Source organism: Pseudophryne corroboree, chromosome 6, assembly GCF_028390025.1.
Source record: "Pseudophryne corroboree isolate aPseCor3 chromosome 6, aPseCor3.hap2, whole genome shotgun sequence".
In the NCBI taxonomy this organism is placed as follows: Eukaryota; Metazoa; Chordata; class Amphibia; order Anura; family Myobatrachidae; genus Pseudophryne; species Pseudophryne corroboree.
In genome coordinates, this window is record NC_086449.1 from 372,440,952 (window position 1) to 372,453,955 (window position 13,004).

The 13,004-nt window shown below is 42.7% G+C and overlaps 1 protein-coding gene across 1 annotated transcript in view; it reads left to right on the plus strand.

Moving 5' to 3' along the window:
* Positions 1-13,004, plus strand: part of KCP (kielin cysteine rich BMP regulator) — a 288,203-nt gene that overhangs the window by 53,016 nt on the left and 222,183 nt on the right. Inside the window, exon 3 of the mRNA XM_063926699.1 lies at positions 12,591-12,663. Within this exon, the coding sequence (XP_063782769.1) occupies positions 12,591-12,663 (73 nt within the window). The remainder of the gene's footprint in view (positions 1-12,590; positions 12,664-13,004) is intronic.

Genomic DNA, 13,004 nt, shown 5'->3' on the forward strand with positions numbered 1-13,004 from the left:
ACCTCGTAATGCCGTGAGTAAAATACCTAACTTAATAGCAAATTTACTTGGCGCAGTCGCACTGCGGACATTGCGCATGCGCATTAGCGACTAATCGCTCCATTGCGAAAAAAAAAATAACGAGCGATCAACTCGGAATGACCACCTATATACGAGTCCAGCCTGTATTGGTCAGGTAAGGGGCTATAGCGTGCCGAGGGGGGCGGGGCTTAGCCCTCACACACACAGGGGCGCCATTGTCTCTCTGTCCCCACTAAAGGGGGGGGGGCACAGTTTTTAGTGTTATTTGTATTTAATAACACTGGTTTATTCTGAGATAGTCTGGGCTCATAATTGTGTGTATTTTATGTGTGCTCCCTGTCAGTTATACCCACTTTAGTTCACTTGTGTCGGCAGGCTTGAGTGTTCTGTCATAAACACCTATGGGTTCACTGTCGGCATCGCCGACGTTTGTGGTTATTGGATCAGTTCGGTAGTGGTTTGCTTGAAAAAAGTAAATACTATATGGGAGGTGCAGTAGTATGTGGGTGGCCCTGTCGGCACCAAACTTTTCTCACCGGGTGTACATAGGTATACTTCCCTCGTTCCCCTGGGGGTCGCAGGAATAAAATTTTGCCTGGTTACTAATCCCTGTGTCGACGAATATTGTTTCCTGGTAGATCCACAACTGGGGCATTCAGTACATGGTCATACACGTTCAGAACACATTACTGTCACGGGGAACCCGAAGGCCCAAGACAATCCGCTTATATGTATGTTGTATATATATATATAAATAGGATATGTGTGTATATGTGTATTGCAATATTTATTTTCATACTATGATTTATAGTGAATACTGAGGTAATAGTATTTTTTCTCATGTGCCGATTGCTCTGTTGATACTGCTCCAGGTCGGCCGTGACTCGCACCCTTTCCAGACATCTGAGGGTTTGTTCTTTTCCCGCCACGGATAGAATACTGTGCTGGTCAACGCCTGGTCGACACGGGGCTCTATTTCAATGGATCGTATACAGGGAAGCTAAGTGATATTAATTTCCTATGCTGTGGGCTTATTTACTTTGCATGCACATGAGGGAGTGTTTCTTTCGGTAAGACATCAGATAAATTTGCCCTAAAAAGACAGGGAGGTTCCTCAGGTTGGTTCTTCTCTTTATTATTGCGGCAGGATGCCGTACGTATAAAGGAAAGGTAGCCGGGGAATGCTGAGGCTGATTCCGAGAGTTACTGGACTGTTTCCCTGGGACGGTGGGACGGTGTCCCGCTGTTTGGGGGGGATGTCTCTGTTCAGTCAATCGGGGGATATTCCTGGTAAGTCTAACTTTGGGAGTTAGTTTCCCTCACAACGGTTGGTGACGCCTTCTTTTGTGGGATGCAGTCATTTTAATCGATTAAATCCATCTCTTTTTTCCTTTTCTGTACAGCCTGTGGAAGGAGAACAGGTAAGAGTTCTGCAGCCTTATTAGGTTCGCAGAAGAGGATGTCAGTGCTGTTTTGCCAAATACACCACAGGTCGCAGAGTCTATATGATGGGACCCCGCTCCGGTGAGGACTCAGTTACTACTTCCACTTAGTCTGGGAATAGACTAGAACTGTGCGTTATTTACGAATTCCAAAGGGGGACGTTCTGGAGTTACAGGTGTTTCACCTCTCTGATTCTCTAATGGATATTAACGTTGCCCTTTTGGAAGGGGAGGTAATACGTGACGCCATTCAGAGCTACACCGGGTTCGGGAATTGTCATCCTGTCCCGGTAAAATAAAATAAATAAAAAAAATATATATTTTCCCTGCATTGTGCTACGCATTCACTTTACCTGGAGAAAAGCCAGGATTGTCTTGGTTTTTTCACTGGAGTGATAGTAGTATGATGGTTTCTTTCAATAGTAAGAGCCATTGTTATTCTGTACTGAGATGTTCGCCTGATTGAGGCGAAGTCAGGAAACAAGTGGTGCAAATCGTTGTTTCTCTCTGACTGTTCTTCAACACAGAGAAGGCCTGTGGTCCCCAACGACCCAGATGTCGGAGGTGGTGTCAGGGTTGATACGGTACGATGGAGGTTCTGTGTTTCCGGTGGGAAGCTGTCTGAGGATCCTGACTCGGATCAGATTTGCAGTGCCACTTCAGTGTGTTCCTTTGTTGAAGAAGTTATTTCACGGTAACTGTTAGGAAAGTGGGCCGTGTTTCACCGGCATGGGAACCTGAATATATTTATAATGGCCAGGATGTCACTTCAGAGGTATCTGCTCAGTTCTCACCTCCTGGATGGATGAAGGTTTGGGATCCAGATTTAGATCCTGATGTACATGTAGGCAGTTCTCTGAGCCTGGGGAGCAGTCCTTTCATGGGAAGGTTTCCAGAGTAAGAGGTCAAGCTGGGTAACTTGTCTACAATAAGTTTCTTGCGTTAAGAGTTGTTTTCAACGAACATATTCTGCATGATCTACCCGTGTTAATTCTGTCAGATGTCTTGACAGCAGGGGCGTCTGTAGGTCGCTAGGACGGAACAAGGAGTAAAGCGGCAACGGCAAAAGCTGAAATAGTTTTCTGCTGGGTGAAAAGACTGGTTACCGTTATATTAGCAGTCTTCGCCCCGTATGTAATTGACAGAGAAATGGATTTCCTCTACAGAAGTGCTCTCCATCTGGGGGAAATACTGTAGTCGTCGAGAAGTTTCACGGAAGTGACAGGTCTTTGAGGTATGCCTCATTAGGGCATATTGAGATCTCGCCTCAACAAGTGATCTACGGAATATGGTTCCCGGTTAGGGGACACTCAAGCTATGGCAGTGGACGCCCTCATGGCACCTTGGGTGTTTTTAGTTGGTCTAGGTGTTCCATCCGTTTTCACTCTGCTGAAGGTGATAAAAGCCAGAGGGTCGGGGGTTCCGGCGATCCTCATTGTTCCGATCTAGTCAAGGAGGGCTTGATATCCAGTTCTTCAAGATGTATTCATAGAAGATCACGGGCCTCTTCCTTTAAGGGAGGAACTTTTACGTCGAGATCGGGGCGTGTATCAGAACTTACCGCAGCTGCGTTTGACGGCATGGCAGTTGTACATCATATCTTAGTCCGAATGGGTATTCCCAGTGAGGTCATTTCCACCCTTCTTTTGACTACAAAGAAGTATTGACGAAGCCTTGCCGCAATATTTGGCGCATATATGTGTCTTAGTGTGAATCTGAGAAGGTTCCTGCGGAAGGTTTTCAGCTGAGTCGGTCTTTTCCTTTCTTTGCGAGCAGGTGTGGATATAGGCCTAAAGTTTGGCTCCGTTTTAGGGCAGTTGTGGCCTTATAAACTGGTATTGGCTACCTTTCCGGAAGTTCCGACTTTCGTGAAAAGAGTTTACACATCCAACCTTCGTTTGTGCCCCATGGGCACCGTGGGATCTCGGTGTAGTGTTGCGTTTTTGGTGTTTTACTGTTTGGAACCTTTTATGTAGGTTCTGTTGAAATCTCTCTCTTGGAGAGTGGTCATGCTTTTGCATTTTGGCCGACCGCAAGGCGTTTTCGAAAGTGGCGGCTTGTTTCACAAGAGCCCTGTTCCTTTTCCAAGTGGATAGTAGGAGAACTCGGTTGGTGTTCCTTCGGAATAGGGTCGTCTGTGTTTTTCGAAGACCTGCCTATTTTGATGTCTGTGGTCACTTCAGCATTGGCTGTTTCAATGTCTCCCGATGTAGTCAGGTCTTTGAAGATTTATGTCGCCAATTGGGCTCAGTTTGGGGAAACAGAGGCTCTGTTTGTCCGGTATGCTCCCAGCGTGTTTGAGGCGCCTGCGTCTCTGCAGTCAGATACATGCTGGATCTGTGATGTGTTTCGGTGTGCTAGTTCTACGGCTGGATTGCCGTTACCGAAGTCGGGGGAGACCCATTCTACTAGGAAGATGGGCTCTTCTTGGGCGGATGCCTGAGGTGTCTCGGCGGGTTAACTTTGCCGAGCGGCTACTTGGTCGGGGTTCAGACACCTTTGCTAAGTTCTATAAGGTTGATACCCTGGATGATGGGGACCTCATGTTTGCTCAATCGTTGCTGCAGAGTCGTCAGCACTCTCCCGCCCGTTCTGGAGCTTTGGTATAGACCCCATGGTCCTTTTGGAGTCCCCAGCATCCTCTAGGACGTAAGAGAAAATAGGATTTTGGTACCTACCGGTAAATCCTTTTCTCCTAGTCCGTAGAGGATGCTGGGCGCCCGTCCCAATGCGTACTGTGTCTGCAGTTATTGATTTGGTTGCACTTTGTGGTGTTTCTTCTCTGTCAGGTTATTGCTGACGTTGTTCAGGCCATGGCATGTGGTTTCTTATTATTGGTTGGGTTGACACACAGGTTCTGTTACGTATTATCTCAGCATATGGCTGTATGTTTTTCATACCGTGGGTTGGTGTTCTGTTGAAGGCCATGTCTTGCGGTATATTTGTGGTGTGAGCTGGTATAACTCTCACGGTGTTTATATTATAAATTCTTTTCTCGAAATGTCCATCTCTCCTGGGCACAGTTTTCTAACTGAGGTCTGGAGGAGGGGCATAGAGGGAGGAGCCAGTTCACACCCAGTTTAAGTCTTTATAGTGTGCCCAGGCTCCTGCGGATCCTTCTATACCCCATGGTCCTTTTGGAGTCCCCAGCATCCTCTACGGACTAGGAGAAAAGGATTTACCGGTAGGTACCAAAATCCTATTATAAAATGACGTTCAGGCTTTGTGTATAAGGTGTATATTATTATTATTATTATTATTATCCTTTATTTATATGGCACCACAAGGGATCCGCAGCGCCCATTACACAGTACATAATCAAATATGCAAACAAGAAAACAGCACTTACAGTTCAAGACAATACAGGACTGGTATGGGGTTAGGTGCCATTGGTATCCGGTCTCTAGGTCGACAAGACTTAGGTCGACAGTGTCTAGGTCAACCACTATTGGTTGACAGTAACTCGGTCGACAGGGTCTCTAGGTCGACATGTTCTAGGTCGACAGGTCAAAAGATCGACATGAGTTAAAAAAAAAAACTTTTTCATACTTTACGATCCACGTGGACTACGATTGGGTGCGGTGACCTGTGCCGAGCGCAGCAAGGCTCCCTGCCCAAAACATGGCGAGTGAAGTGAGCCATGCGAGGGGACGCAGTGCACTAATTGGGGTTCCCGCTCACTGTAAGGTGAAAATGACACCAAAAAAGAATAAAAAACTCATGTTGACCTTTTGACCTGTCGACCTAGACCATGGGAAGTTTTGTTTCATGATAAGAACGCTTCGGAAATGTGGGATGCTTTAAAAGGATTGCTAGATGGCAATATTCACAAATTTATTCCCATGGGCAGTAAGCGCAGGAGTACCAAACTCAAACCGATGTGGCTTAACAGGAAGGTCAAGGCCGAAAATGATAAAAAGAAGTGTGCTTTCAAAGCATTTAAATCTAATGGAAAGGAGGATTCAATTCAATACTACAAGGAATGCAATAAGAGATGCAAAAATGCAATAAGAGCAGCTAAAACTGAAAACGAAAAGCAAACTGCTATAGAGAGTAAAACCAATCCTAAATTTTTTTTTAAATACACAGACAGTAAAAGGTTAAAAAAGGAGAACATAGGTCCAATAAAGGATGAATTTGGAGTGTTGGTAAATATTGACGAATCAAAAGCAGAAATACTGAACAAATTTTTTTCATCAGTGTTCACCAGAGAAGAACTGATGGTGGGAGTAGTGCATAGCGATAGTGACAGTAAGGATTCGTGGATAGATACTTGTTTAAGCGAAGAAGTAGTCAGGGAGAGATTACGCAAAATAAAGATTAATAAATCACCTGGCCCGGACGGACTTCATCCGAGGGTTCTTATGGAGCTTAGGTCACAACTAGCAAGACCCCTATACTTGATTTTCAATAGTTCATTTAGATCTAGCATGGTACCGAAGGATTGGCATATAGCAGAGGTAGTGCCATTATTTAAAAAGGGATCCAAAAATCATCCGGGTAACTACAGGCCGGTTAGTTTGACATCTATAGTGGGGAAAATATTGGAAGGAATTCTAAGGGATAGCATACAGGAGTATCTGCAGACCCCTATGATTATTAGCAAGAACCAGCATGGGTTTGTGAAGGACAGATCATGTCAAACTAACTTAGTTAACTTCTACGAGGAAGTGAGCGACAATCTTGACCAAGGAAAAGCAGTGGAAAAGCCTTTGATACAGTGCCTCTCAGGAGACTAATCATCAAATTAAAGGAGCTTGGTCTACGAAAAATTGTTTGTACATGGATAAGTAACTCGCTGGACAACAGGGTACAGCGAGTAGTGGTCAACGGGAAGTCCTCAAGCTGGACACCAGTAGTCAGCGGAATACCACAGGGGTCTGTACTCGGGCCACTACTGTTCAACATATTTATCAATGATTTAGAAATAGGCCTGGAAAGCACAGTGTCAATCTTTGCAGATGATACTAAACTGTGTAGGGTAATTAATTCAGAAATAGATGTGGAGTCTCTGCAGAATGATCTATCTAAACTTGAAATCTGGGCGTCTAAATGGAGAATGAGGTTCAATATAGAAAAATGCAAAGTTATGCATTTCGGGACTAAAAACAAACTTGCATCCTACATATTAAACGGGGAAAGTCTAGGGGTAACAGTTTTGGAAAAAGATTTGGGGGTACTCATTGATAATAAGCTTAATAACTATACACAATGTCAAAGCGCAGTAAAGAAGGCAAGTAAGGTGTTAGCATGCATAAAATGGGGAATTGAGACAAGGGACGAGGATGGAATTCTGTCACTGTACAAATCATTGGTACGTCCGCACCTGGAATATTGTGTTCAGTTTTGGGCACCACTGTATAAAAAAGATATTGGTGAACTCGAAAGGGTTCAAAGGCAAGCTACTAAATTGATTAAAGGGCTAGAGGGACTGGATTACGAGGAAAGGCTTACTAGGTTGAACATGAACTGGAAAAGAGGCGTCTAAGAGAAGACATTATTAATGTCTTCAAATATGTAAAGGGGCACTAGAAAGAGTTATCAGAGGAATTATTTATTAAAAGAACTCTGTTTAGGACACGTAAGCACTCGCTGAGGCTGGAAGAGAGGGTTCTTCACTGTTAGGGCAATAAGGATTTGGAATTCCTTGCCAGGGAAGGTGGTAATGGTGGACTCTGTAAATGCATTTAAAAGGGAATTGGATGAATTTCTGATTGAAAAGGATATCCAAGGTTGCAACATTTAAAATACTGACGTTGTTAATCCGGGTGTAACGTGATTTGTAGTTGTCAACTAGTCATAAAGCATTCTTGAGCAGGTACAGTAAAATCAACTCAATGTAATACAAAATACAGGTTGAACGTGATGGGCATTTTGCCTCTTTTCAACCTCAATTACTATGTTACTATGTTGACCTAGAGAACCTGTCGACCTAGAATCCCTGTCGACCTAGTTACTATCAACCAATAGTGGTTGACCTAGACACTGTCGACCTAAGTATGGTCGACCTTGCATACCACACCCGGTGCTACCAAAGGGAGTATGGAATATAAGATAGTGTAAGTAAGAAAAGGAAAGGCACATAAGGATGAAACATAAATGCATTCTGTGTTTAGACTTTGGTCCCATCCCCAAGATATCTCATTATGGTATGCAAATATTCCAAAATATGTAAAAAGGCGATATCCAAAATACTTCTTGTCCTAAACATTTTGGATATTGGAGACTCTAAAATCCTTTTGTGAAGCAAAACAGCGCCTAGATGCGTAGGTTCTATTCCACTGCATGTAACTGTGCCATTATCTGTGGTGGTAGTTCTTATTATGGGGGCGATTTATCACCATCTGCATCTGTGGATGTGATGTGATAAAATTGACCCAATTCATAATGCTATTATTGATCACATTATTGATCACATCACATCAATAATCGTATGCAGGGACAGAGCTTATGAGATAGCTCTGTCCCTGCGATGCCACTTTGCAGCATTATCGGGGTATTTTTCATATCGCCGATGCTACCATCACTGCCGGTACCCCTTCCCCATCTCTGCACAGCTTTCTCTGCCTAATGGTGTGTACGCACGGTGAGATATTTTCTTACGATTTTGACTATATAGTCAAAATCGGAATTAAAGTTAGTGCAGATCACAAGGTGAAAGTCACTTTGCGATCCTGATGCGATGCCGATGCGCGGTCCTGCGTGCTCGGCATCGCAAGCATAAATAGACTGTGTAGGCAAGTCAATTTTGACTATCTCTATAGAAGAGATAGTCAAAATTGACACTTAGCCAAAATCGCACATAGTCAGTATCGCAAGCACACTCATTACGTGCTTGCGATACCGACTTAGTCCCTGTCGCATAGTGAGAATTGGGCTTAGTCCAAAGCTCCCCATGTGTACACACCTTAAGGGCAGAGAATAAAAAAGGGGTTCTGACCTATTCAATCAAACCTCAAATTTTTCGACAAGTCGAGGAATTCGACTTATCGAAAAGCACGTGGATCGGCGGAATAGCTGCCGATCCACGTGCTTGTGTCGAAAACGGGGGCCCCCTTTGCGACCATCTCAATTCGACTTTAAAAAAAGTCGAACTGAGATGGGGAGAGCAGCGCCGGAGACTGGAGAGCCGAGGCAGGGACGGGGAGAGCCGAGGCGGGGAAGGGGTGAGCAGCGCTGGAGGATGTCACAGCCGCCGCTCACAGCTGCGTCCCCCCGGCTCTAGCAAGCGAGACCTCGAATTGAGATGTCAGGTCGGATCCATTCCGACAAATGAATGTCGGAATGGATCCGACTTCAATTGAATATACCCCTATGAATCCAATATTTGTATAATTTATTCAATACACATACAATAAAAAGACAATAAAAAAATAAAAAAAAAACAGTATTAAAAAAGGGGAATATTGTACCTCAAATACAGCAAATACCCTTAATTGATGAGACACATATTTGCCTGCGACTGAACCCGGATAAAACAGAGGTCCTTATGATAGGACTGCAACATCAAAGTACATGACTGCAGCATAGCCAACCTACTGGACTTACACTCGGGGATTCAGAATTACAAACCACTGATCATGTGCGGAATCTTGGCGTTGTCCTGGATGGTGGCTTGACACTTAAACATCATAGATGAAGGACTTTTAGCAGTACCTAGAATCTTCCGCAATTCATCTGGGGGTCGAGCTATTAGCCATGCGGCTCTGACTCTATGGAACTCACTTCCCCGCACAGTGCGAGAGGCCCCAACTATAGAATCCTTCAAAAGTAGACTCAAGGCTTTCCTGTTTACTCAAGCATTTTCATAATGTCCCTTTAGTATCTACATGCTTCTGTATTTTATGAAAAGCTTTTCTGTACTTCATTATTTTCTGTACTATATTATGCTATGTATCTGTTAAGCGCCTTGAGTCCTATTGGAGAAAGAGCACTATATAAATAAAATTATTATTATAATTATTAAACATGAACCCATTTAATGGTATTGGAAGGAAAGATGTTAATGTTATGGGATCAAATAGTAATTATTATATCAACAGCTCAAACAAAGTATCAAAAGGTTGATCCTGCTTCATATGCACTTGTATAGGGCAGTCAATTGTTATGTATCCAAACAAACAAGTTAAAATCCTGCTTGAAGTATGTGTATTGCATAGGATGCAGGGTTTATGAAGCAGCTGCTGGATTAACTTAGAGCACAGGTTCTCAAACTCAGTCCTCAGGACCCCACACGGTTCATGTTTTCCAGGTCACCTGTAGATTTTTAAAATGTGACAGTTGGTGATACACAGTGCAGCTGCCGGGTGACATGGAAAACGTGAACCGTGTGGGGTCCTGAGGACCGAGTTTGAGAACCACTGACCTAGAGGAAGTTGTTTAGTTAAACAGGTATATTTCCCAATACAGGCAGTCCATGAACAATAGTGTGTCTGGCAGCGTTAGGTTGCCCTCATTAAGGGTCGCTTAGGGGTATTTGGGAGGCGGAATATAATAAATTGTTTATTTAAGCTCCTTGTCACATCGACGGTCATCGGACTTAATTGGTCGACACAGTGGGTCCCTTGAATTGCAGCACCTGCATCAAGTAGAATACAGGTTGAGTATCCCTTATCCAAAATGCTTGGGACCAGAGGTATTTTGGATATGGGATTTTTCCGTATTTTGGAATAATTGCATACCATAATGAGATATCATGGTGATGGGACCTAAGTCTAAGCACAGAATGCATTTATGTTTCATATACACCTTATACACACAGCCTGAAGGTGGTTTTAGCCAATATTTTTTATAACTTTGTGCATTAAACAAAGTGTGTGTACATTCACACAATTCATTTATGTTTCATATACACCTTATACACACAGCCTAAAGGTCATTTAATACAATATTTTTAATAATTTTGTGTATTAAACAAAGTGTGTGTACATAGAGCCATCAAAAAACGAAGGTTTCACTATCTCAGTCTCACTCAAAAAGTCCGTATTTCAGAATATTCCGTATTTCGGAATATTTGGATATGGGATACTCAACCTGTATTTATTTATATATATCAGTAGCACTGGGGAATTTTGCTCTGACATTTTTCTAAGGGCAGAGAAAGCTGTGCAGAAGTACAGAATCCACAGTGAGCCCTGTGATTATACCTGCTGAAGCTGGCATAATTATCACATGGCTCACTGCGGTATTTTTTTTTACAATTTTTTTAGAAAATTATAAGTATGGGAAATGCGATCTTGGCTCAATACATTTAGGTGATACTAAAATAATGTGAAAAGAGTGTGAATTGTGAAAATACCCTTTTTCACATTATTTTAGTAAATAAATTGGTAATAAATATGCCCCTGTATGTTTTAGTGTCAGCGATCCATCTAGCTCTTGAAGTAAGCACTATGGTATCTATTTTGTTTAATGAATGAAAGTGGCTGGCAGAAGATCCGCATGCTGACTGATCTGGATCTAAATTTTTTAAAGTACATGTAATGTGCGCCATACATCTAAGTTGTAATTGCCCATTCTGCCTGTGGCAATTTTTGATGATCGGCAATTTGTTGGCAAATCGGCAAAATACTACATGTTTAAAATACCTGACTCGCTGATTCCGATTACTTTTAACTCAGAAAAGGTGAATCGAGGATTTCCAACATGTTTGAATTTGCGCAACCGAGTCATCAGGAAATGGGGAATTGGCACAATTATTCATAGATGTATGGGCCCCTTTACATAAGCAATTAGCAGACATGAGGCTAAATGTAATAGAGTGAGAGTTTCAGAAAGTGAGAGATTTGGTAAGGTTTTTCAGTTTTTTTTTAAGTGGCAATCATTTACACTGCAAAACCAGGTTGATCTTGCTGTGTAAATGATTGCCACTTTAAAAAAAACTGCAGAACCTTACCAAATCTCTCACTTTCTGAAACTCTTACTCTATTACATTTGGCCCATTGTGTTTAGAATATATTTTGTTACTTGCAAGTTAGTGGAATATGTTTAATAAACTCATGTTCAACAGAAGATTCAAATCTGAAATAATTTTCTACTGATGTATTCTGGCTACAATCTGTGCAAAACTCAGTACATTATTTCCATATTGACAGCTATGGCAGGGCTGGACCAATAAATATAGGCAAGTAAGACGTGCCTATGGCAGGGAGCTAGCAAAGCAATGGTTTTATTTAGTTTTTAAGAATTTGACTTTATTCTTCTTCTTAGCTGGGTATTAGCATTTCAAATGCATAGGGGGTCATTCCGAGTTGTTCGCTCGCAAGCGGATTTTAGCAGATTTGCTCATGCTAAGCCGCCGCCTACTGGGAGTGAATCTTAGCATCTTAAAATTGCGAACGATGTATTCGCAATATTGCGATTACACACCTCGTAGCAGTTTCTGAGTAGCTCCAGACTTACTCGGCATCTGCGATCATTTCACTGCTTGTCGTTCCTGGTTTGACGTCACAAACACACCCAGCGTTCGCCCAGACACTCCTCCGTTTCTCCGGCCACTCCCGCGTTTTTTCCGGAAACGGTAGCGTTTTTTCCCACACGCCCATAAAACGGCCTGTTTCCGCCCAGTAACACCCATTTCCTGTCAATCACATTACGATCGCCAGAACGATGAAAAAGCCGTGAGTAAAAAACCTAACTGCTTAGCAAATTTACTTGGCGCAGTCGCAGTGCGGACATTGCGCATGCGCATTAAGCGGAAAATCGCTGCGATGCGAGGATTTTTACCGAGCGAACAACTCGGAATGACCCCCATAGTTCCTTGTTTACTGTGTATCCACTTAGCTCCAAATACAGCTCTGAAGGAACCTTGGTGTGCTCCATGATATTTGCTATCCATATCATAACATAATAACATGCGCTAACTATCAGAGGTTGGTTATGGTCCTGCACAAACCTCCTAAATAGCGCATTAAAGTGAACAATTATTGGACATGCGCCATTGAAGTTTAGAAAAAATATTTAATATGTGCCTCATCCAAAACAGCAATGAAATAGCTGCCACGAGCATTAATACATTAAAATAGCCATCATTTTCCTAAAGTATAATCTATGGACATACGGTATAAGTAAACACATTTAAAGTGAAAGTAGACCCTATGTAAAAGTAATGACGTCATCTTCTTCCAGGGTTACTGGCAAACAGCTGAGATTTCCCCAACCGGATTCTCCCGCAGACCCTGGCACTGTGAGAACCGCGCAGGTGAGAGGGATTTCTTGATTATTTTCTTTTGGTTCATTAATGAGTTTGTGTATTTATGTAGAAATTATGTGCACAGGGGAGACATTCATTTAGATATATGTGCCATACAAATGCATTTGGAGCTAACAAATTGTAATACAAATAGCTGAGAACATATAATTTACTGCACACACGAATGGCTTTGTTATAGTGTACCGGCTCTGCCTCCAGGACAATGCAGGTCACAATCTGCACTTGACCACTTGATGCTTGGACCCAGAATAATGAGAGCACTACTTAAGAAGAATCAGGGTTTTGGGTGCTGTAATAAACAGAAACGAGCACTTTCAATATTAATGCAG